Here is a 25,101-nt window from a genome sequence, read left to right as displayed (position 1 = left end):
TCTCTCTCTCTCTTTCCTTTTTTGTTTTTGCCTTTCAAGTAAAAATACACATTTCTTAAAATGGCACATAAAATCTATTGATAATTCTAGTGATGAGCTTAATTATGGTGGTTTATTTCTCAAATAACAATGGTTCTGTTTGCCTACTCACTGCGACAGCCAAATTGAGAACTGTGAATGTGTCATTCTCGGTTCCAACAGACAGGGAAGGTTCAAAGATAGCTCCATTGGGCTGCACAAAGGAAACCGTGTGGTCCTCAGGGTCCTGGGTCACATTTTCTTTGGCCAGATAACGAACTCTGAAAAACACAGAAGCGAAGTGACAAGAAAACCACATTTTTCTCCTGTGGATGTTAATTTTCTCGACAAATATTTGAGCATAGAAAATGCCAGCAATTATGCTACACAGTGGGGTGAAAATGATAAATTAGCCACTACTTGGACCTAGTAAGCTATCCAGAAGGAGTCTCGAACTTGCAAACTGGGAGTTTTCACAAAGGCCATGGGAAAGCACACAGCAGACAGAAATGTCAGCTTGGTGGGGTGGTGGTGCATATATTGGTAGCAATTCTATATAGGTGGTCCAAATACCAAACAGTAGTTAGGTAAAGAAGGGCAGAAAGTCACCTGTATAAATAAGAAATTACATGATATATCTGGGGAGATGCAAATGTTTTAGTGTGGCTGGATTATAGAGATAATGATACAAGCAAGATCTCATACATTAAAATGATCCTGAGGGCAAGGAAGATAGTAGAGAAGCTTAAACAGGGGAACAGTGAGAACATTTTCTTATATTAGAACTCTCAGAGTATAACCTCCTCGGCACTAGATTTCTCCATTATTTTCAGCACTTTAATGAGAACTAGAGATCATAAAATTTCCATTTTTAAGGGTCACAGACTAACTCCACCCCTCTCTCATATACTGAATACTTACTAGTGCTAAGCTCCTGGTTTTAACATCCGCAAAGTAACAACTGCTTTTGAGGAATGGAGTGAAGGGTGATTATTATGGAGAAAATATTTTGCAAGTATAAAATATTCAGTGAGAGGAAATGAGGTAGTCACTGCACTGTCAAATATTTGACTATGTGTTACATGAGGTAAGTAGATAACTAAGGTAAAGACTGAACAAAGCAAAAAAAAAAAAAAGCCGGCACGGCGGCTCACTAGGCTAATCCTCCGCCTTGCAGCGCCGGCACACTGGTTTCTAGTCCCGGTTGGGGCCCCGGATTCTGTCCCGGTTGCCCCTCTTTCAGGCCAGCTCTCTGCTGTGGCCCGGGAGTGCAGTGGAGGATGGCCCAAGTCCTTGGGTCCTGCACCCCATGGGAGACCAGGAGAAGTACCTGGCTCCTGCCATCGGATCAGCACGGTGCGCCGGCCCCAGCGCACTGGCCGCAGCGGCCATTGGAGGATGAACCAACAGCAAAGGAAGACCTTTCTCTCTGTCTCTGTCTCTCACTATCCACTCTGCCTGTCAAAAAATAAAAAAATAAAAAAAATAAAAAAAAACTGAACAAAGCAACTAGAATTTAAGGCAAACCATCCTTCATTAACTATAAATCCCCCTAGAGCACAGAGGATTAGTGTTTTATGCTTCCAAACACTGAGCCTGACACACAGCGATTTCTTGTGGAATAAACTGATTGATGGTCACAAGATTTTAAGAATTTATTTATTTGATAGGCAGAGTTAGAAAGAGAGGGAGAGACAGAGAGAATCTTCCATCCAATGGTTCACTCCTCAAATGACCACAATGGCTGGAGCTAGGCTGATCCAAAGCCAGGAGCCAGGAGTTTCTTCTAGGTCTCCCACGTGAGTAAATGGGCCCAACCACTTGGGCTCCCTTCCACTGCTTTCCCAGGCCATCAACAGGGAGATAACTGGAAGTGGAGCAGCTGGGACTTGAACAGGCACCCATGTGGAATGTCAATACAGCAGGTAGAGGCTTAACCTACCATGCCACAGTGCCATCACTGATGGTCACATTTTTCAAAAGAGGATTCAAAATCCTCTAGGTGAGTATTTTATTTCTGATAAAATTTCACCAATGCTTTAATATTTTTTCTCCCCAGAATAAGGTAGCTACAGACAAAATAAAAATCTGAAGCAATATTCAGGATGGCCAATTACCCTATCTTTCCTCTCAAGTAATTGTATTTTAAAACTGGAATAATATCATGCAAGATAAGCTACTTAAATTTTAGGATCAGTTATATGTATATGTGAAATTGAAACAATAGTTTCTTGAGCTCACTTAAAGTTGTACTTACAGCATTCTACCAGCAGATGACACTCCCTCAGAGAAAATCCTTAAAAAGGAGTTGAGCCTTTAGAATCCACTTTCTAATTGAGAACATTGTCAGTGTTTTATTTTAAAATATTGGAAATTTTGCAAAGTGTTACTTTGTAAGGTCAAAATAAGGACTCTGTCCTACATTTTCCCAGATTGCTTTCTTTCCTATTCTGCAAAGGCAAAGGTAATTATAAATGATACCTGTTGGATCTAAGAATATTCTGAAGGAATTAAAATCTACAGAGATGGTGGGTATTGGAATAAACTTAAGATTTCAGTCCAGGGGCCAGCACTGTGGATCAGTGAGTTAAGGCCAAGGCCTTTAGCACTATTATCCCATATGGTGGCTAGTTTGTGTCCTGGCTGCTTCATGTCCAATCCAGCTCCCTTTAGGTGCACCTGGGAAAGCAGCAGATGATGGTCCAATTCTGTGGGCCCCTGCACGCATGTGGGAGACCCAGAAGAAACTCCTGGCTCCAACCTAGACCAGCCCCAGTCCTCATGGCCATTTGGGAGTGAACCAGAAGATGGAAAATCTGTCTCTCCTCCTCTCTAACTTTGCCTTTCAAATACATAAATAAATATTCATTTTTTTATTTCTTCTTAGAATGCAGATATAATTCATTAGACTTGAAAATCAACAAAAATCAGTTTTAGGAACTTCTTGAGTAGATTGTGGGATTTTTTTTCTTCTACTTTTTAATCTGAAAAGCAAATATCTAATAGGTAATTTAATACCATACAGATTTAAAGTTTAGTGTTTGAATAATACACAAGGGTTAGATAAGTGATAAGAAATATTACATAACTGATCCAACTCTATTCTGTTACATTTCATCAAAATTCCATGCGTTCTTGGGATCAAACAGAAATATTCAAATATCTAAATTCTGGCTTTCTTTACTCCACTAACAAGATCTTAACCTACTGTCCATTCTTTGAGGGTGCAGTTTTGTTTTTGTACAAGTGGATCTGTAAAGGTCTATTTTTCTTATTAAATCTGGATCTACGCAGTCAATGCAAGTCTGAAAGTGCATTTCAACAGACTTTGAAAAGATGGGTTTTCCATTAGTAATTCCTTTAGTTAACATTGATCTCTGCTTTATCAGCAAACATGAGGAAAATAATGAAATGTAGGAATGGTTTTAAGAATGTCTTTAAGGAGGGGCTGGTGGACAGCAAGAAACTAAAGAAGCCACCTGGAAAGTAGGAGTTTGGGGTACAATGATTGTAGGTACTATTTAGAATATCTGCAGAACCAAGATAACATAGCGTCACTGATGGTGAATGAAGATACAAGAGAGCAAGGGGCAGTGGAGATAGGGAAAGCTGACCCTGACGCAAGAAGTTCCCCACTGTATCTGCAGAGTGGAAAGGGTCAAAGTTCAATCATGGGAAGAATCCTCTTCTCCACTCAGCCTTGAAAAACAGATTGATGCCAAGATACAGCTGGGTAATTCAGAGAGGATGACCCTGCTACAGATGGCCTACGATGTGCTGCTGTCCTCTAAAGACAAAGTGGAACATCTGGGGCTGGCACTGTGGCACAGTGGGTTAAAGCCCCGCCTGCAGGACCACCATCCCACATGTATACACTTTTGAGTCCTGTCTGCTCCACTTCTGATCCAGCTGCCTGCTAGTGTGCCTAGGAAAGCAGTGGAAAATTGATCAGGTACTTGGGCCCCTGCACCCATGCGGGAGACCCGGAAGAAACTCCTGGCTCCTGAATTTGGATCGGCTCAGCTTTGACCATCATGGCCATTTGGGAAGTGAACTAGCAGATGGATGATATCTCTCTCTCTCTCTCTCTCTCTCTCTCTCTCTCTCTCTTTCTCCCCCTCCCCCCCATTTCTACCACTCTCTGTAATTCTGTCTTTCCAACAAATCTTAAAAGGAAGTGGAACACACTATGGATAAATTCTTAAAAATTCCTGCAGAGAAAACTAAAATATTTTGATCCAGGCAATTGCTTGCTTAGACCACTGTCATGTTTTGTCTATCAAAACTTCATCAAAGTCACCCTAAGAGCCATTGGTCAATAAACCCTTGGTTCTGATGGAGGAGAAATGTCTCCCATGCTTTTCATTTCCATAGAATTCAGGGTCTCATTTATGGGGGAGCATGTTTTCCTCAACACACAGGAAACCCTCAAATTACCACCTTTTTCCTAAGAGCAAACTCACCATTCTTCCATTACTTAAGATGTCTAGGCAAACTGAAAAGACTTCATTTTGGTAACATCATGACACAAAATAACCTCAAGTTGAGCAAGAATCCCTTGAACATGATTCCATATGGGGGATTTATTACTTAGGGCATTTTGCAGCAAACTCAACTCCTCTTCTCCAGCTCACCCTCTGTCATTTCTCCAAGCAGGTCAAGAATATACAACCCCTTCCCCATTTATCCCCTAGAGAGATAGGTTAAGGCTTTAAGAATAACATGCACATGAGATGCCACCCATGAGAGGAGAACAAGGATCAGCATTATGTTTATGCTTCCTGTTATCACAAAATTATTCTTTTTTTCAAAAAAGTTGATTTATTTTTTATTTATTTGAAAGAGTTATGAAGAGAGGGAGAAACACACACACACATACACATGCAGAAATCTTCTATCTGCTGGTTCACTCCCCAAATGGCTGCAATGTCTGGGGCTGGGCCAGCCTGAAGCCAGGAGCTTCATAGGGGGGTCTCTCAAGTTGGGACAGGGGCCCAATTACTTCAGCTATTTTCTGCTGCTTTCCCAGGCCATTTGCAGGGAGCTGGATTGGAAGTGGAGCAGCCAGGACTCAAACCAGCGCCTATATGGGATGCCAGCGTCACATGGAGCAGCTTAACCCAAACACACAAAATACATGACATGATCTGAATTCTAGTAACTATTTCTTCATACTCACTTCACTGATGCCACTTTTTAAAAAATTATGCTTATATTTCCATTATGACATATGAATTCCAGGTTCTCACAAGTGTATATCATATTGTGCCTATAATATTCTTTTACAATCAAATAGTTATGTAGGAATTTGCTAATATTATAAGTAAAGTATTCCAAGGTAAGACTTTTTCTTAACAAAAAAAAAAAAAAAAGAAAAAATCTTTCTCAACAACGTTATGAACAGTCACACACTTGGGCATAGAGACAGGTGATTTGGGGAAAACCTGTGACACAGGCAGGCACAATAAATCTCTGCCACTTCCCTGTCACACACCTCAGCAGAGGCTCTACCCTCACCACAACTGTTGGCGTTGACTCTACTTGGGGTGTGAGTTGCCAATCTAGAAACATACTAATGCTTTAGAGAGAAAGGCAAATTATACAGCCATCGAATATCCCAAACAAATAAGAACTATAACTACAAATATAGGATTTCCTAAGAATTCATCATAGAGTATAGCTACTTGTAATTACCCATGAAGGGACATTCACACATTTGTATAACAAGTGACAATGCAGGACTTAGGGATGTTTCCATATGGATATCATAAATGTATTCCTAATCTTTGGTGAAGGCAGTGCTTATAAGAAGTAGCATGGGGCAGGTATAGTGTAGCAGATTAAGCCTCTGCCTGCAGTGCTGGCATCCTATATAGGAACTAGTTCAAGTCCTGGCTGCTCCACTTCTGATCCAGCTCCCTGCTAACGTGCCTGGGAAAAACAGCAGAAGATGGCCCAAGTCCTTGGGCCTCTTGCACCCACGGAGGAGACCTGGAAGAAGCTACTGGCTTCTGCCTGGCCCTGGCCATCTGGGGAGTAAGGCAGTATATGGAAGATCTCTTTCTCTCTCTCTCTTTCTCTCTCTCTCTTTCTCTCTCTCTCTTTCTCTCTCTTTTTCTTTCTTTTTCTTTCTCTCTCTCTCTCTGTCTCTCTGTCTCTCCCTCTCTTACTGTACCTCTGACTTTCAAATACACAAGTCTTTAAAAAAGGAATAAATACTTTTAATTAAAAAGTAAATATAATGATTAAATTCTTAATAGTCTAGGATTCTACCCAGATGGGAAAGAGCATTGCAAAATGTCTTAAATGGCAGAGACACAACAAGGACATTTCAATACAGGGACATTGGTCAGGTAGACACCCTCTTAGAAACGTACGTGGTCCAGACACAAGCCCCATGGCCCACTCAGCAGTGGAGAATCACTCACCTGTACGTGTAAGGACCTCTTTGCTTCACCTTAATGTTGCTGCTGTTTGCTACCACTTGGTCTGGATTTTGCACATCGAAGATCCAAAACTGTCTATAAACATCTGTGCCTGTTTTCACCCAGTTTTTAAAAGCAATTGTACCTTCCTCAAGGACAACTTCCTAGGAATAAGAAAAAATAAAATATGCAGGTTATTTCTTTGTAGTAAAGGCAGGGCCTGCTAGGAGCTTCTTTTTTATCACCTTCAATGAGCCAAGATGAAAGCCTCAAGTTCAAGGGTCTTGCTCATGAGAACCTCTGCGACTTTGACATGGACTTGGCAGTGGAACTGGTCTTTCTTTTCCTTTTAAAATATGTTATTTATTTGTGAGGCAGAGTTACAGAGAGAGGAGAGACAGAGAGAAAGGTCTTCCATCCACTGGTTCATTACCCAGATGGCCACAACAGCCAGAGCTGAGCAGATCCAAAGCCAGGAGCCAGAAACTTTTGCTGGGTCTCTCACATGGATGCAGGGGCCCAAGCACTTGGGTCATCTTCTGCTGCTTTCCCAGGTCATAGCAGAGCTTGATTGAAGAGAAACAGCCAGGATGCAAACCAGCATCCGTATTAGACGCTGGCACCACAGGCAGCAGCTTACTATGCCACAGCACTGGCCACAGTGGACATGGTTTTGAGGTACTAGGACCGTAACCCTTTTTAGATACCCTCTTGTGACAAGCATCTATGTGTAACCCTGAAGGCTGGATTGTGGATGTTAAAGCAAACCATTGGCAAATTCTAGAGTGACCCTGGGGGAACACTGCAATGGTCAGTGACAATTTAAAAGTGTATTCAAATTGTTCCAAAAACTTTTCAAGTTGAACATTAACTTCTTTTATGCCCCTAAATGAGTTTATTTAATTAAGCAGAACATAAAATTAAAGGATAAAAAATTGGAAACTTTTTCCTTTCTTGGATATTTCAGAAGCTTATGGCTTAGCATCTATTAAATGAAGACAATAAATACTTCTAGACAAAAAAAAATAAATAAAATTGACTTCTCCACTCAGAATCCTGCTCCATACAGTTTCTCCAACGCCTAATACATTTGCAGCAACCCGTTACTACAACAGTCTAATCCATTCTATTCTGCAAATGAAAAGATGAGATAGGAATATGTCTTCTTAGGTAAAATCTATTAAAATTCACAAAGTCTTGTACCAAATATAGACAAGAAGAAAATGCATCGATGATAGCATATAAAAACCCTCCATTAGAAATCTGGTTCTTTGCTTCAGGAGATTTGGGACCAAGTGGAAAGTCACCAACCCCCTTAGGGTCAATTTCATTATTTGCCAAATGAGGGAGTCACCATAGAGGCTCTCCCAGTGTCTTTCCTAGGTGCCGACTCTCAGAGCACAAAGTCTATGAAGCTATAGTAACCAATGCAAACAAAGGTGATTTTGTAGCCAGCAGTATTTCCAATTAAGTGCCCTGGGAAGCAGGCACAGGCAGGAGACCTGTGCAAGGGGAAAAGGAAGACAACCATTTCACAGAAACAAGCTTAAGGGGATCCATGGATCCAGGAACAAGCTGATCTATTTGTTTCCTTCTCTTGGAAGCATGAGTTCTTAGAACAATGGGTCAGGAAAAGACATCAAACCTAATCTTGTTTTTCAGTAGGGCACAATGAGGCTCTGAGGACCCAGGGAGGTGGCCCCAGAGTAACCTGGGCAAGGAGCAGTGGGTTCAGAAAATCCTCCTCTCTCCCCGTACTAGTCCTTTGTTACAGCAGGTCCCAGCTGTCTTTGTTTCTCCTGTCTGTCACCCTCTGCATATACTGGGTGGAAGCCAAATGAAGTTTAGTATCTTCAGCATATTCGATTGCTTAATGCTGAGTGTCAGGGAATTCCTCAGAGAACTACCAGGCGTGGTGTTAAAACGCAATTACAAAATCCCACGCCGTTGCGAAGCACTTACACTGTGTACACTGGAGCTGCTAAAGTAATGTTCAAATCTCTTGCTTTTTTGAGAACTTGTCTCTGGAAAACTTTCCAGTTGCTCTTCAAAAAGCTTGCTTCCATGCAACAAGCCCAAAATGAAGGCAAAATCACATGAAACCTTATAACCATTCTAAAGGTGAAGATGTTTGATGAGAGTGTTGATGCTGGAAACAATTTACCAATTTCAAGAGACTTTACAAAAGGGGAATTATGCAATTATTATCACACCATAAGGATCTTGGAACCTAAAGCAGTATCTGTAATTGACCACATGCCTCTCCAAGTTCACATGTTATTTCAGCCCCAACTTTGAAGAAAAACTCCGATTCCTATAGAATTCAATAGGGTCTGACATATATAATGTGTACTTAACTGTATAATTCATTTAAGACATGTAAGTGTTTTAGGCCTTTTTTTCCTTTATATCATTTTTCCTTATTATTATTTCCTTATTATCATTTTTCCTTTATATCATTTTGCCTTATTAGTTGCTGGAGATTTTTTTAATAGAAATGTTGAAAAAATGAATTGAAATGATATATGGAATTATATACTCTTAGAGTTAGCACCACCTTATTTTCAGAGGTTGAAAGGGGAGTTCATAGGAAAAACAAACGTCTGATTCATTGTTATGTGATGATTGTGTAGCAGGCAATGGAGATATCACAACTTCTCACTCCAGTATTGTACAGTTCCCATAACGCCAGGATTTGTTCAGAGACAAAAGGAAAAATATCATAGTGGTCAAAACAAATGCAGTTCTTCTTCTGATGACATTACTATGTGCCTTAGAAAACTGTGCAGTAGCTACTTGAACAACAAGACTAAATGTGTTAGAGGTTCCTTTAATCGTTAAGAGGAGTAAAAGAGAGACAGAGAGAAAGGTCTTCCTTTTGTCGTTGGTTCACCCTCCAATGGCCGCCGCGGCCGGCGCGTTGCGGCCGGCGCACCGCGCTGATCCGATGGCAGGAGCCAGGAGCCAGGTGCTTTTCCTGGTCTCCCATGGGGTGCAGGGCCCAAGCACTTGGGCCATCTTCCACTGCACTCCTGGGCCACAGCAGAGAGCTGGCCTGGAAGAGGGGCAACCGGGACAGAATCCGGCGACCCGACCGGGACTAGAACCCGGTGTGCCGGCGCCGCTAGGCGGAGGATTAGCCTAGTGAGCGGCGGCGCCGGCCCAAGAGAACTTTTATTTAATAAATATAAATTTCCAAAGTACAACTTTTGGGTTATAACAGTTTTTCGCCCCATAACCACCCTCCCACCCACAAACCATCCCATCTCCCATCCCATTCTTCATTAAGATTCATTTTTAATTATCTTTATATACAAAAGCTCAACTTAGTATATACTAAGATTTCAACAGTTTGCACCCACACAGGCACGCAAAGTATAAAGTACTGTACGAAGACTAGTTTTACTGTTAATTTGCATAGTAGCACATATTAAGGTCAGAGATCCTACATGAGGAGTAAGTGCACAGTGACTCCTGTTGTTGACTTAACAATTGACACTCTCGTTTATGGCGTCAGTAATCACCCGAGGTTCTTGTCATGAGCTGCCAAGGCTATGGAAGCCTCTTGAGTTCACCAACTCCAACCTTATTTAGACAAGGCCATAATCAAAGTGGAAGTTATTTTTAACAGCCATGTCTTCTTTTTCAAAAAACAAAAAGTTTATTTATTTGAGATACAGAGAGAGAGACTGGGCAGCAAAGAGAGAGAAAGGAAGAAGGAGAGGGAGAAGGAAAACATGCAAGCAGACAGAACTCTCATTTTCTGATTCATTCCCCAAATGCTCCCACCAGCCAGGCTGAGTCAGGCCCACGCTGGAGTCAAGGATTCAATCCACATCTCACATGTCAGTGGTGGGGACCCGACCACCTGAGCTGTCACTGCTGCCTCCCAAAGTATGCATGAGAAGGAAGTTGGCATCAGGCACCAGGGCCAGAACTCAAACACAGGCACTGCAGTGTGGGACGAAGGCATCCTAAGCAGCATCTACACCAATAGGCCAAATGGCTGCCCAGGGACAGTCAGGTCTTTTAGAACATACTCAGGCAATTACTGTTTGTGCATGAAATTAGCACTCCTCTACGTGACTGGCAACGTTAGCATAACTATTCAAATACTCTTGGAATTCTTTTATGTGTAGGGTAGGTGGAGTACAAATGTAGAAAACATACTATTTCACTTTCCAGAATCATATATAGCAGATTTTGATCTTTGTTTGGACTATTTGGCCGTATGGGTGTCCTAACAAAATATAATGGCTTCTTCTCTCAAATCATAGAAGGAAATGAAATGCTATGAGTTTGATTCCCTGTCTGGTCACTTTAATAACCATTTAAATTTGGACAGGTTATTTGTCCCTCAGTTTCCTTCCCCAGAAAATGAGGATAAAAATAATTTCAGTTAGAACTACATGAAGTTAGTTTTTTTTTAAATTTATTTAATTGAAAGTCAGAATTACAGAGAGAGAAAGATAGAGGTCTTCCATCCTCTGGTTCACTCTCCAAATGGCTGTAACAGGGCTGGGCCAGGCCAAAGCAGGAGGCAGGAGCTTCTTCTATCTCCCACATTGGTGCAGGGGCCCAAGCATGTGGGCCATCATCTGTCCTTTTCCAGGTACATTAACAGGGAGCTGGGTTGGAAGTGGAGCATGGGGCCGGTACTTTGGTGTAGTGGGTGAAGCTGCCACCTGCAGTGCGGGCATCCCATATGGGCTCCAGTTCGAGTACTGGCTGCTCCACTTTCGATCCAGCCCTCTGCTGTGCCCTGGGAAAGTAGTGGAAGATGGTCCAAGCCCTTAAGCCCCTGCATCCATGTGGGAGACCTGGAGAAAGCTCGTGGCTCCTGGCTTCAGATCAGTGCGTCTCCGGCCACTGCGGCCAACTGGGGAGTCAACCAGTGGATAGAAGACCTCTCCCCTTCTCTGCCTCCTCTTCTCTCTCTGCGTAACTCTGACTTTCAAAGTAAATATATAAATATTTAAAAAAAAATAAAAGGAAGTGGAGCAGCTGGGACTCAAATTGGCACCCATGTGGGATATTGGCACTGCAGACAGCAGTTATGTCACAGTGCCAGCCCAAAGTTAGTTATTTTTGAAGGTCAAAAATTGTTGACAACTAGTATTTTCATATAGTTTAAGTTAACAATTAAGCTTTTGGTTGCTAAGAGGATGAATAAGTGTGGGCATTAGAACAGTGTAAGCCCACCATGAGTATTTCATATATCTTAGATTTTAGTATTATACAAATACTGTCCACCATTTAGAGGGTTGTTTTTTTGTTTTTTTGTTTTTTTTTTTTTTTTTTTGACAGGCAGAGTGGACAGTGAGAGAGAGAGACAGAGAGAAAGATCTTCCTTTGCCGTTGGTTCACTCTCCAATGGCCACCACCCAGAGTGCTGCGGCCAGCGCACCGCGCTGATCCGATGGCAGGAGCCAGGTGCTTCTCCTGGTCTCCCATGGGGTGCAGGGCCCAAGCACTTGGGCCATCCTCCACTGCACTCCTGGGCCACAGCAAAGAGCTGGCCTGGAAGAGGGTCAACCGGGACTAGAACCTGGGGTGCCAGCGCCACAAGGCAGAGGATTAGCCTAGTGAGCCACGGCGCCGGCCGAGGGTTGGCTTTAATATAATTTATTTCCCACACTGCTTTAACTACTTCACAGTCTCTACTGCCTGAACCAGTCATGTGCCAATAGCGAATGTACTTTCCTATGACACTTCTATTCCTGCTGTCATCATTTTTATATGCATTCCCTCTACAAAAAAGTAAATATTCCTTAAATAGCAGAAAGCAGAAACATACTTAAGATACTTCATCTTCCACACCCCCTGCTCCCATTTGCTCTTAGCTGATCCTAAACAGAACAATTTCTCCAAGTTAAAAAAAATAAATTTACATTAAGATATACAATATTATTTCAGAAGACTAGTCATTTTAATAAGCAACTTGTTATTATTTCAATTTATCTGAAAGTAAATTTAGGAACAAGTTACTAAAGGACCATCCTATTCAAGGATAGGGAAAATAAATGATAGTAAAATTGAATGATGGTAGAAATAATAGAAATAAATAATGCTATAGATGAATAATACTCATTTAATATGCCAAAAAAGCTTTAGTTTCATTTTGCTATGATATAGTCAATAACACAGGGAAATTAAATTCATATTTATTTAATATTCCCTTTGTTGTGCAATGTTCACTAAGCATTTTATTGAGTGATATTAACAATGTCAAGTAATACTTTATCTTTGGCAAATGATGGCAGAACTTTGACCTTTTCCAAAGTGCTTTGGTGGTTTCCACATTGATAGCAGCTCATGCTGTTGACTTTTAATCTGCTAGAATGATTGTGTGAACCTCTGGCTTCACACAAATCAATTAGTAAAAAAAAAAGGGGGGGGTTGAGCTGTAATCATAACAAGCATAAAATCTTCAGTAACCATCTCTTTGAAGGAAACAGCAAAAGCTAAATAAGTTAGAAGTAAAATTTCTGGTCTATTTTAGAACATTTCAAATGATACAAACAGGGTGTCATCATTTAGAACTGGAAGGTATGAGGGAGTTGACCTTAAAAATTAGATGATTTTCTGATCTTTTCAATGAAGCATTTTAATTTTTTTTTCAAAATAACACTTTCTAAATTTGCTATCAATTAAAATAAGAAGTAATATTCGGTGAGATGCAATAATAAACATATGAGAACTCAACAGCATTGAAATTCTTATTTGTTTGTAAAATAACAACATAACCCTAAGTGCATCTCAGCTGGGAGTGAGACACTTGACTCTCTAGGTTTACATGTAATTCACAGATCTGAATCTTCTCTGCCAAAGATATGCATATGCCACTCTCATTTTAAAAATAGTTTTGTAAACTAAAGGAAAAGGAAATAGTCTTACATAAATAAGAAGTTCCAGCATCTTTATATGACAAAAATTGATAAAGTGTATATGGTTGTTATACTTTTAGCAAATCTGAGAGCAAACTCGAACTTGGCCTTGGGTCAGCCACAGACCATGGTCATTGTAAATTCCAATGATGAGTCTTGGTCTAGAATATATGGTAAACGGAATATCATTTGACAGCTTTTTTTAGAAGTCATTATTTCCCTCAACTCTCGGCTCTGTACTTCCTCCTTCTTGAGTCTGACTCCATTAACCTCTTCCTTCTGCCTTGTGAAAGATGGCACATATAGCCTACATTTCAAAACCAAGACCGAAAAGCACATTGTTCTGTTATTTCCTTCTTCCCTTGAGCTCTGGCTTCCTATCACATCCTAAGAAATTACACCCCCTTGTTTCTATTACTTCATCTGAAATCATTTCTTTCCCTTTTTGCTTTTGTCTTCCTGCCTCCAAATTATGCCCAAATCCTGCAGCAACCTTTCTATTCTTTTCTCTCTTCATTTAATCTCACTGGAGAACAAATCTGTTTTGTCTGTCATCTCTATAGCCATGATCAAATCCACATGAGCTGTGACTTTTGGAGTACAGAATGATCTTCATATCAAACCATATGTAAAATCTTTCTTTCATGTCCTAACTTATGTATTTCTATTAAGAATTCATAGACATCTTGCATTTTTTTATTTCCTCTCTCCTAATCCAGCCCCCTTTTCCAAACTCCCATTATATTCCATTATCCATTGATGTTTTCTGTGTACCACTCCATGCCAGACCAGAATGCTTTGGCTATATAATGTGCAGATTATGCAAACTCATTTCTGAAAAGGAATCTTAAATTCTTGAAAGTGGTCATGGCCTACATAGTTTCCTTTTGTTTTGCTGGTTTAGGTCTCCATATTTTTCAGCCCTTTCTATTGTGGAAGCATAGCATGCAAGGCTGTGTGTGTGTGTGTGTGTGTGTGTATCTTTAGATTGCCTACATCTGGCACTGACTCCCTTTCCTAGGGGCTAGATAAGTTGGCAAGTTGATTCAACAAATTTTGTGCCTGTAATAAGAGGGAAATAATTTTATCTCCTCCTAGAAATTTGTGAAGATTAAAGAAGTTGGTATATAGGCACTCTTAGTAAGCACCACATGAAACCCAGCCACTTGATGCTCTCAATCTTGAGTGTAGGTTTTGTTATAGCTTACCCTTAGTAAGAAGCATTTAGCAACTACTACTTCATTTTAAAACATCAGTTAAAATATTCTTTGGTCTGTGGGTCAAAACTTCCTAAACTTAAGCCTATGTTGTTTTGCTAATCATTCCTCTTGTCACTCCATCATTCCTGGCACATTCCCCACCTCTTCTTTCCCTTTGGGCTGTTGTCCATTAGACTTCCAAACTCCATACTTCAAAACCCAACTGAAGTTCCACCTTCTTCCTGAAATATTTTGGATGTTCTGAGATATTTCTTTATAAACAGCATCTACTTTTCCATATTACACACCTACAATTCAACTCTAGATTCTCACATCTATTTTTTATGACACAATTTCCCCCAGTTGCAACTTACACTGTTGAGGTAAAAATTTATTTTTTTCTCTTAGTCACTTTATAAAAAGTACTTTTTGACATCTGTTATCTTTTATTTTCTCATGATTATTATGAGCCTATGGATAAATATTAAAGAGTTGGCTGAAAATATATGCTGGAATTCACATGTCAACCAGGAGAGAATGGGTATACACTTTGTTGCATGAAGCAGAAAATAAATTAGAGGATCAATGTCCAGCTATTGATGATCTAAAATGTGTCTGGAAAAAGAGTCTAAAAGCCTGTACACTGGGAAATGATTGTGACTTTTCCATTTAGAAGACTTTTGCAAAAGAAATTATAGTTTGTGCTAACATAGACATTGATCCTGTCCTGTCAATGGAGAAAGGCCAAGTGAGAAGCACAGTTCACAGAGGGGGAAGGTGTCGGAACAATGGCAATGCCACCTTGCATTAATGGACAAGTTGTGCTTCATCATCACCTGTCTGTCCTTCATAGCCCACAGCAAAACATTGTCAGGAGAACTGGAGATTCAAAGGCCAGAGATATGATTCAACTCAATCAGTGCATGAGGCTGAAGATCTACAATATATCAGCAACAGAGGAGCTGGAAATTCTTATACTATTATTGAATAAATGTAGGATTCAAATATAGGCATTAATACTGTAAAAAACCCCCATGCAATGAATCTTTTAAAAATCACAGAAAATATATATGATAAAACCAGGCATGGATTACAAGTTTTTTTGCCCACAAATAAACTTTTTTAAAAATTCCATTTCCCATGAACTTTTTGCAGTCCTCACATATTTTATACTAAGACAATAGCTATAAACATTCAGTGAGAAGATTTCCTTTAACTTAAAAACCTTTAGCATTTTTAGCTAAAGAAAAATCAAAACATAGTAACACCTTGTCATGAGTAACGAGATTTGAAATTAATTCTTCATATTACTTTGTCAGTTAAGTCCATGATTCCATGAAGTAAAATGGTGTTTATATTCCTAGTAAGATGATGATGTCAGACATGGATGAATGGAGGAGAGACACAAAATTCTGGACAGTAACAGAAATTTCAGTATGAACTGGTTGGTCTACCACAGTTTTTGGTTCAATTCTTATTGTTTTCCATTGTGTACTACATTAACTCTGTCCAGGTCCTTGAAACCCTGACCAGGCTGTGTTTAATTTGGCCAGCATTGTGTTTTAAAAGATGGACATATATGCTTTTGGGCAGGACACAAACTCTCAAGTTCACAACTGTGTGCTTCATTTTATCTTTTTCTTGGCAGCTTAATTTTTGTAACCCTGCCATTGAATATGCCATCCCACTTCAGGATTTCAGCAGGCATGCCTCCCCTCACTATCTTCTTTCTATTGAATGTCCTGGTAAGTGAGTGTGAGGCTAATGAGAATGAACTTGGCTGAGACATAATTCTATAGTGTCTATCAAATTGGTCTAATTTTTGTTAAAACTACAGTCAACTTGTTGAGATATGCTGAGATATATCTCACCTAATATATTTCAAAAAGTATTTTCTGAGAGTAAAATATAAAACTTTATAATTAGAAAGTATCTGTGAGATAACCATCTTTACACATATTAGAGATACTACATTACTATAAAATGTAGCAGTTTACCAAACTTATTTATCAGTTTATCAAATGTTTGAGCTCCAATATTAAAGTGTTTAATATATCCATGATTTTACTGTTATCAATAGGAATCAAAATTCAACTACTTTATATCCACTTAGCAAATACCCTTATTATTTTTCATTCAAAAGCACATCAACATATTCTTTGAACATAATTGAAAATAATATTTCTACTAATCTTCAGATCTGTGAATAGCTTTTATCTGAATTTGGATGTGTGTAAGATGGGAATGTATTCATGTTATGTACACATTACACTTGCAATGTTTTGCACAGGGACACTTCTCTGTCATGTCCAGTTTCAGTGATCCGTGATTACCCTTATGTTAAAGAAACAGAATTACTGGTTACCATGGATTATGTAAGTCCCCATAGCCAAAAAAGAGAAGAAATACGTAGTATGATAAGAAATACTGTTTGGATTACTCGTACCTTTTTAATTGTCTTCTCAATCAGTATGTCTCCAACTGGCATTAGAATACCTCCAAACACAGCCAGCACCGCACCAATCACGGCCCCCGCGATAAGACCACAGTTCCGGTCGCAGCCCATTTTCTTTTGTGGGAAACGAATGAAGGTTATGCACCTGCTTCTTCCAAACTCCCAGGTACGATTCAGGTGTTTTCTACCAAGTCTGGTTCTGTCATTAGGAAAAGATCATAAAACAGAAGCATAAATATCAGCACAAAAAGTTCAAAGTACAAAGACAACATGCAACTGAAACATAGTTTTTCCAGTTCTAAATGGACTAATTCTTTAGCTCTACCAAACTCACTTTCTGGCTGCTGCTTCTCTTTATTGCTCCTAAACTACCACAGTGCCAGAAACCATACTGTATATTGTGTTTCTTCAAAATCCTCCTCTGAATTTTATTCCCCTGGATGATTAACACATTGAAACCTTATCAGAGGAGAGCCATGCTCTTGTACTCTCACCCTCAGCCACTATCTTCCAGCCTGGGATGATCAGTTGCATCCTTGCCCTCTATCTGGCTTCTCCACCCAAACATAACCATCTCCACCCCACCTGCAGTTCTCCTGTAAACTGGACACCGTCTCCAACTTCCAAGCAAGGAGGGTGGCATGATTGGGGTTTTGCTTGTTTCTTTTTCATATTTTACTATACCTTATTCACGATTAAACAGGATTTTACAGGAAATAATCTGAGGAACTTCAGAAAGAATCAGTTCTTCCAATCATTTGTAAGCTATTAAAACAAAAGTATGGGTAAACAGATAAAATATTTTTTAAGAAAATATTGTCAGAAAATTAACAGTTGAATATACTCAAATGCAATCATAAGGATAACCATTTAAAAAATATCTTTCATGAATACTGAGTTCATGTCTAAACTGTATGATATTTCATTTTATATACAATTATAACATAAAACTTGGACTAAAACAATGTATGGAATGGATGGATACTGTTGTAGTAAGATTAATATTCTTCAAAGCACATTCATTTGAATTATTTTGGTTGTGATGGGATTTTTCCCATAATGAAATTTACCTGTCATTGAGACACAGTAAGAATGTGCTTTGAAGCTTATAAAGAAATAGTGTCAGGATGGAAGTACTTAAGGCATCCACGTCCCATATCAGAATACCTGGACCATATATCCAGCTCTGGTTCCTGACTTTAGTTTCCTGGAGTACTGATGATGGCTCAAGTAATTGGATCTCTGCCACCAACATAAAAGATTGAGTTCTCAAGTCCCAGCTTCAACCTAGCCCAGTCCCTGCCATTGCAGGCATTTGGGAGGGACACAGAAGATGGGAGCATATCTCTCTCTGTCCCTCTCTTTCATTAACTAATTTTGAAAACAGTCTATTTCATGACCAAGGAAAACACAGGTATTAGCAGTACAAAAGCTATAGTTCAAAAAGAGGTGCACACAGAATATAATTGCCAATAATTTTTAAAAAATTATTTTCATTCTATTTAAAAGGCAGAGATAGAGAAAGAGGGACAGAGAAGATCTTCCATCTTTTGGTTCCCTCCCCAAATGCCTACAACAGCTGGGGCTAAGCTACATCAATTTCAGGGGACTGGAATTCTATCCTGTCTCCCATGTGGGCAGCAGGAGCACAAGTAGTTGAACTAAAACCTGCTGCCTCCCCAGGTGTGCATTAGCAGGAAGCTGGAATTGGGAGAAGAGCTTGAATTTGAACCTGGGTGCTTGGATATGCCCTGCAGGCATCACAAGTGGTGCCATAACTGCTGCCCATTACCAATGATTGTAGGAAAATCCATATTTTCTTATGATCTCAGCTTCCCCCCCAAACCCCACCTCCTTTTTTGCCATAGAAGTATTACTCTCTCTGCCAGTATGCATTTTCACTTGAGAAAACTTTCAGGTTCTCAGAACTATTACGTGCATAGCTAAGAAAACAATGGTGAAAGATAACTGCTACAAAATTTATTTACTATTTTTATCCTTTAGGACTTCTGTTTCCTGAGGATTCTGTCACTGTTTATCATGGTACCCCATCAACTCAGTCTCACTGAGGTCATTACTGGCACATGTTTTCACCAATGTAAAAGGAATGCACACAAGTATATACAATTGGTTTATTTTTCCTGTGAACTTTTATGTCTCCCTGAGCATGGGACACTGGCTTTTTATTAATCATTTGGGGTGGAGCAGAAATAACAGCTTCCTTACCCTTTGAACACATGTACTGTGCCACCTCCTGTGGCTTTAGCAAGTATTGCCATCATGCAATGGGGTAAGTTGTTTAAGATTGATAATAATAAATACTGAATATTATCAAATAATGCATTTCCTTTGCAAAGTATAATTATATAGTGCCTTAAACACTTTTTAAAAATTTATTTAATTTGAAAGGCAAGGTGTGTGTGTGTGTGTGTGTGTGTGAGAGAGAGAGAGAGAGAGAGAGAGAGGGAGAGAGAGAGAGAGAGAGACTCTTCTATCTGCAGGTTCTCTCCCCTAGTGGCCCCAATGGCTGGGGCTAGATATGGCCAAAGCCAGGAACCTGGAACTCCATCCTGGTCTCCCACATGGTGGTAGGGACAAAAGTCATTTCACCATCTTCCAGTGTCTTCCCAGGTGTATTAGCAGGGAGTTATATTGGAAGTGCTGCAGCCAGTACCAGAATTGGCATTCCAGTCTCAAGTGCTGGTGTTGTAAGCAGCAGCTTAACCACACCAGCCTGCTTAAATTTTTCTTGAAACAATCATTTAAGCAACCATAGTAATTGTTAAATAGCGAATGTCACCCTGGGGTTGTGTGTGCTGGAAACCAACAATCTATCTTGAAGTTATACTTAAGGAAGTAATAAAAATACATCTCTGCAAACTGGTGTAATGGAGGTTAGAAGACTGAAGATTAAACCAAAGATGGATGTACCATTCTCGTGCCAGGTGAGAGTGAGCTAGCCAATTAATCTGTTTGCCCCTCAGAGTCCCCCAGTGTAGAGTGAAATGTGAAGAGGAGATTAGAAGTTTTAAGACAAGCAGCTGAGCCAGTGCATCACCTCCATATGTCATGAGGGCTGCCGTCTCTAGACACACAGACTAAGTATGTGGGCTTTTATGCACTCTGAGCCCAGACATACTGAACAGTGGACAGGCCAGTGTAGTGCCTATACTCCGCCTGCTTTAAACTTAAAACTGAAGTGAGACAGTGTACACATCCCACTGCTATTAAGCCAAATTCATTAGAAAACAGAAGTATGAAATAATGTATTCTGTTGAATCATGCTTAGACAGATTACTTATATAACATTAGACTGGGTGGTATATGAGCAAAAGTATTAATCTTTAATTATTTCATTCATATACTCAATTTGAGAGAGAAAGAGAGAGAGAGAACTTATCTACTTCTTGAAGTTTCAACTAACGAACTTTTACTACCTTGCTGTAAATTTCTACTTTTCCCCTAAGTGTAGGACAGTTATTTGACATTCCTTGGGTTCATTTATTATTCTTCAGTGAGTGCCTTGAAATCATGAGTAATGAGATATTGCTATTATAATCATACTTTATCCTTATGCTGCCTAATACAAAATTATAATTAGTTTAAAATTTACCAGAGGCAAAGGAGGACCAAACACATGGAGGACAGGCACTGAGCATTGAAAGAAAAGTTCAGGTTACACAGAATATTCTATTAACACCTCTCCACTCTTATTTATTGTCAGAGAAAAGGTATAGTTTCTCTCTACCATTTCATCAAATGTGGCTATTTATAGCATGCAAAGTTTGGGTATTGCATACTTGGGTTTTTTAATGGATAGCTTCATAAATATTAAGTAATTAATTTCACTTGCTAAACCTGAATTCAATTTTATTTTTTACTGGTTATTTGCCTTTTAAGAAATAAACAAAACTTTGATATGTCATAATTTATTTCTTGCTTAGAGTTCTTAAATTTGGACAGCAAATAGTTTCAGACAATTCTTGAGACTTATATAAAGAAAGAAGAGGGTCCCGGAGCTGTGTCAGGGCAGGTAAAGTTGCCACCTGCAGTGCTGGCATTCCATATGGATGTTGGTTCGAGTCCTAGATGCTTCACTTTCAATCCAGCTCCCTGCAAAAGCCCCTGAGAAAGCAGAAGATGGCCCAAGTCCTTGGATCCCTATACCAACATGGGAGACCTAGAAGAAGCTCTTGGCTCCTTGCTTTGGATGGGCCCTGCTCTGGCCATTGCAGCCATTTGGGGAGTGAACTAAAGGATGGAAGACCGATCTCTCTCTCTCTTTCTCTCTCTTTCTCTCTTTCTCTCTCTCTCTCTTTCTCTCTCTCTCTCTCTCTCTCTCTCTTTCTCTCTCTCTCTCTCTCTTTCTCTCTCTTTCTCTCTCTTTCTCTCTCTTTCTCTCTCTCTGCCTTTCAAATAAATACATTTTTAAAAAGGAAAGAAAGGAAAATAAATGGCAGAATACAAGATGTTACTAGTCACATACCTTTCCTGATTCTCAAGGTGAATAAGATTGCTGATTCATAGATTATAAATCATATTCCTTTTTAGAACTCACAAGTAGACTATTCCCTTGGGCTGTTTTTGAAAGGAGGGATAAAAAGAACTTCTTTCTCTTTTTTCTGATGTCAAATTAATGGAGTGTTTTTATAATGAACTTTTAAGCAACATAACCTTCCAATATTTTGGGGATTCAAGAACTGAACTTATTGCAAAACTTGTAGTAGACTGAACTATAAGAGGCTTCTCTAAAAAATGGACTAGAGGGGTGGGTGCTGTGGCGTAGCAGGTTAAGTCTCTGCCTGCAATGCTGGCATCCCACGTGAGTGCTGGTTCAAGTCCCAGCTGCTCCACTTTTGATCCAGCTATATGGTATGGCCTGGGAGAGCAGTGGAAGATGGCCCAAGTCCTTAGGCCTCTGTACCCACATGGGAGACCTGGAAGAAGCTCGTGGCTCTTGGCTTCCAATTGGCACAGCTCTGGCTGTTGTGGCCAGTTGGGGAGTGAATCATTGGATGGAAGACTTCTCTCTCTCTCTCTCTCTGCCTCTCCTTCTCTCTGTGTTTAACTCCAACTTTCAAGCAAATAAATAAATCTTAAAAAAAAAAAAAAGACTGGAACATGAGAGCAAATCCACAGAGAATCTATAATTATTCCCATGTGTGAACAAAGCTGTGTTCCCTGGGAAACTCCACCCAGAGGTAACTTTTCTGGGATATGAACTATGAAATTGGAAATAGTTTCAGATTTCCAGGGTTTTTGTACCACCAATGAGTCCCAGTACCCACATGACATTTTCCTGATGATCATTGGATACCTAAAATTTCCTGTTCTTTCCATTAACCTTCCTTCCACTTTTTCTTAGGATAGGAAACTAGATCAGACACTTGTGATTCTATTAAGTACATGCAGTCATTTTTTTAATACACAGACTCTTCCTCATCAAAGAAATGCAACATTTGCCCATAAAATCCAATTTGTAGAATTACTGGGGATGATTAATCCAGCAATAGGTTGAAAAAAGTATGAAATCTAGTTTCCTTCCAAAATTAACACAATGTCTTTCCAGATTTTTTACTCTATGCAAACCATGCCATGGTTCCCTAGAAATATATGAGATAACAGATCGAAATCCAATCTCATAGAAATAGGTGCAAGCCAATCTTTTAAAATTGGTTCTGTTTCATCATTGGAAACAGAAGGCCATTAGATCCACCTTCATGAAGTACTATTCAAATATAGAAATCTCCTTTTAAATTTGATGCACAAAAACTATTGAAAGCTTTACTTAATATATGCTAAATTGATCTTCTGTATATAAAGAAAATTGAAAATGAATCTTGATGTGAAGGGAAGGGGAGAAGGAGTGGGAGAGGGAAGGGTTGCAGGTGGGAGGGAAGTTATGGGGGGGAAGCCATTGTAATCCATAAGCTGTACTTTGGAAATTTATATTCATTAAATAAAAGTAAAAAAAAATAAAAATAAATTTGAGCAAAGGAAAGCTAACTGGTATAAGAAGAGGATAGGTAGGTGGTGCTGTAGCATAGTAGGCTAAGCCTCCCCCTGCAGCACCAGCATCCCTAAAGGGAGCTTGTTTACGTCCTGGCTGCTCCACTTCTGATCCAGCTCTCTGCTTACTGCCTGGGAATGCAGCAGAAAATAGGTCAAGTGCTTGGCCCTTGCACCCATATCAGAGACCCGGAAGAAGCTCAGGGCTGCTGGCTCTGGGTCAGGCCAGCTCCAGTCATTGCAGCCATTTTGGGATTGAGCCAGTGGATGGAAGACCTTCCTCTGTGTCTCTCAGTCTCTCTGTCTATAACTCTACCTCACAAGTAAATACATAAAATATTTTTTTAAAAAAGAAAAATCGGGCAGGAATTGCACCCATTCAAACTTTCAGTCACACTGTACTTGGGCTCTGAGTTACTGAATAAAACCCAATGCCTCTACCCAAAAAATAAATAGGAGAATTAGAAGATGACCAACATCTTCTGGTATAGAAGTTACCATAATCTTTTGACTTTCTTGTATGTGCCTTTTCATACTATCAAAATATATGCAGGTAAAAATATACAATATAAATATTCTCTGAATAGATACTTGTCATATAAAACAATACTACACCCAGCTAAATCGTATAACTCAAATATCACAATAATAATCATACATATAAATGTATTGGGCTTCACATATTATACTCAGGTTCCTTCTAAAATGAATTCTTCTATTAGAGGCATATGAACTAGGGATTACTACAAGTTTGAAATGCCTCTTATAGAGTAATAGTAACTTAAACAGGTTTGCCTAGAAAAACTCAATCTCAAAACTTATATTTTTTTTCACACCCAAAATTCTAGTATAAACAGAAAGATACTAATAAGCTTACAGGGGTTAGGATTGTGGGTCTGAAGTTGAGAGCTGAAGTTGAGAGCTAAATTTGAAGCTCTTAGAGTTTGTCATTCAATTTTCTCATAAACGAGTTTTTGTACACCAAATAAGATTAAAAGTATTAAATAAAATTAAATGTAATAATGTATAAAATTTTCATGGTGAATGTTATTTTGAAATGTCATTTTAAGCAACTATAACATAACAAGGTTACTTCATATTGCCCAGGTTGTTTCAGAATTATAATAAATGTATACATGTTATACAAATAGTAATGATTATTTTAAACTTATAACAAAATTTGATTACATATACACTTATACACATATATACATGAAATGAAAATACCATGCAAATGGAAAGGAAACTGAAAACAATGTTACTTGAAATTTTTAGCAAAATCTTGTGCTAGTGAACTAAAACATGATTAAATCAGAAAATAATTACAGAATTGCTTCCTTCAGCAGACAAAAGAAAACACAAACATAGCAAATATATTTGGGCAAAGTTGGCTAAAACTTTCATAAAATAAAGGCAGTAATGTTACTTATTAGATAAGTTCCAAAGCTTTCAGTACACTCTGTACAAGTACCTCTCCAACTGTAATTATAATAGTCCTCCCAGGCTAAGCTGTTATCTGATAGTTTTGTATTTGGTTCATTTTTCTGGTTTACTAATAACTTTAGTATATAAAAAGATTTCTACATTTTTCCTCTTAATGAATGTCAAAGAATGACTAGATTCTTTATATAACAAAACTTTTTAGATATTTCATTTCAGCATTGCTTTCTTTCCACTTCAACAGACATCACTGACTTAAAACCAAATGGGAAAAGACTGCAAATCTTTACAAAAATTTTATCAATGTTTCATGATAACTGCAGACACTGTTTGAAATTTAAAATACAGAATTTATGCCATTTACAGTTATTTAGAAATTTACTTGGATAAGCGAGCCTCTTAATTTCTCCAGAATGCTTTGTCCCTTATTCAAATTCTATTTCATGTAAGAAAACAGTGCACTAAATTGCCAAAAACATTTATTTTAGTTATTTTTCTAGTAAATTGTAAGCTAATTTATACTAATTAATGTCAATATTTAAAATTTAAATTCCTGGGAACAATTATTGCATCTTTATTAATGAAAAATGCTTAATAATCACATATCCAAGATACATACTGAATTTAATCATGTAGACAAATTCAGTTTCCAAAAGGAACTGTGAAAT

At 38.9% G+C, this 25,101-nt stretch overlaps 1 protein-coding gene across 17 annotated transcripts in view; it reads right to left on the bottom strand.

Annotated features, from left to right (window-relative positions):
• Positions 1 to 25,101, bottom strand: part of CD36 (CD36 molecule (CD36 blood group)) — a 233,588-nt gene that overhangs the window by 15,982 nt on the left and 192,505 nt on the right. For all 17 annotated transcript variants that reach the window (XM_089328507.1, XM_070071240.2, XM_070071236.2 and 14 more), the window contains 4 exons: positions 17,669 to 17,749; positions 16,976 to 17,183; positions 6,447 to 6,607; positions 152 to 299 (listed from right to left, as the gene is read on the bottom strand). In XM_089328507.1, coding sequence (XP_089184633.1) covers positions 152 to 299; positions 6,447 to 6,607; positions 16,976 to 17,095 — 429 coding nt within the window. In that variant the 5' untranslated portion in view covers positions 17,096 to 17,183; positions 17,669 to 17,749. The remainder of the gene's footprint in view (positions 1 to 151; positions 300 to 6,446; positions 6,608 to 16,975; positions 17,184 to 17,668; positions 17,750 to 25,101) is intronic.

This window comes from Oryctolagus cuniculus, chromosome 3 (assembly GCF_051225735.1).
Source record: "Oryctolagus cuniculus isolate XC-2025 breed Fujian yellow rabbit chromosome 3, ASM5122573v1, whole genome shotgun sequence".
NCBI classification, from domain to species: Eukaryota; Metazoa; Chordata; class Mammalia; order Lagomorpha; family Leporidae; genus Oryctolagus; species Oryctolagus cuniculus.
The sequence above is the reverse complement of the archived record's forward strand: the minus strand, read 5'-3'. Positions and strand labels throughout refer to the sequence as shown.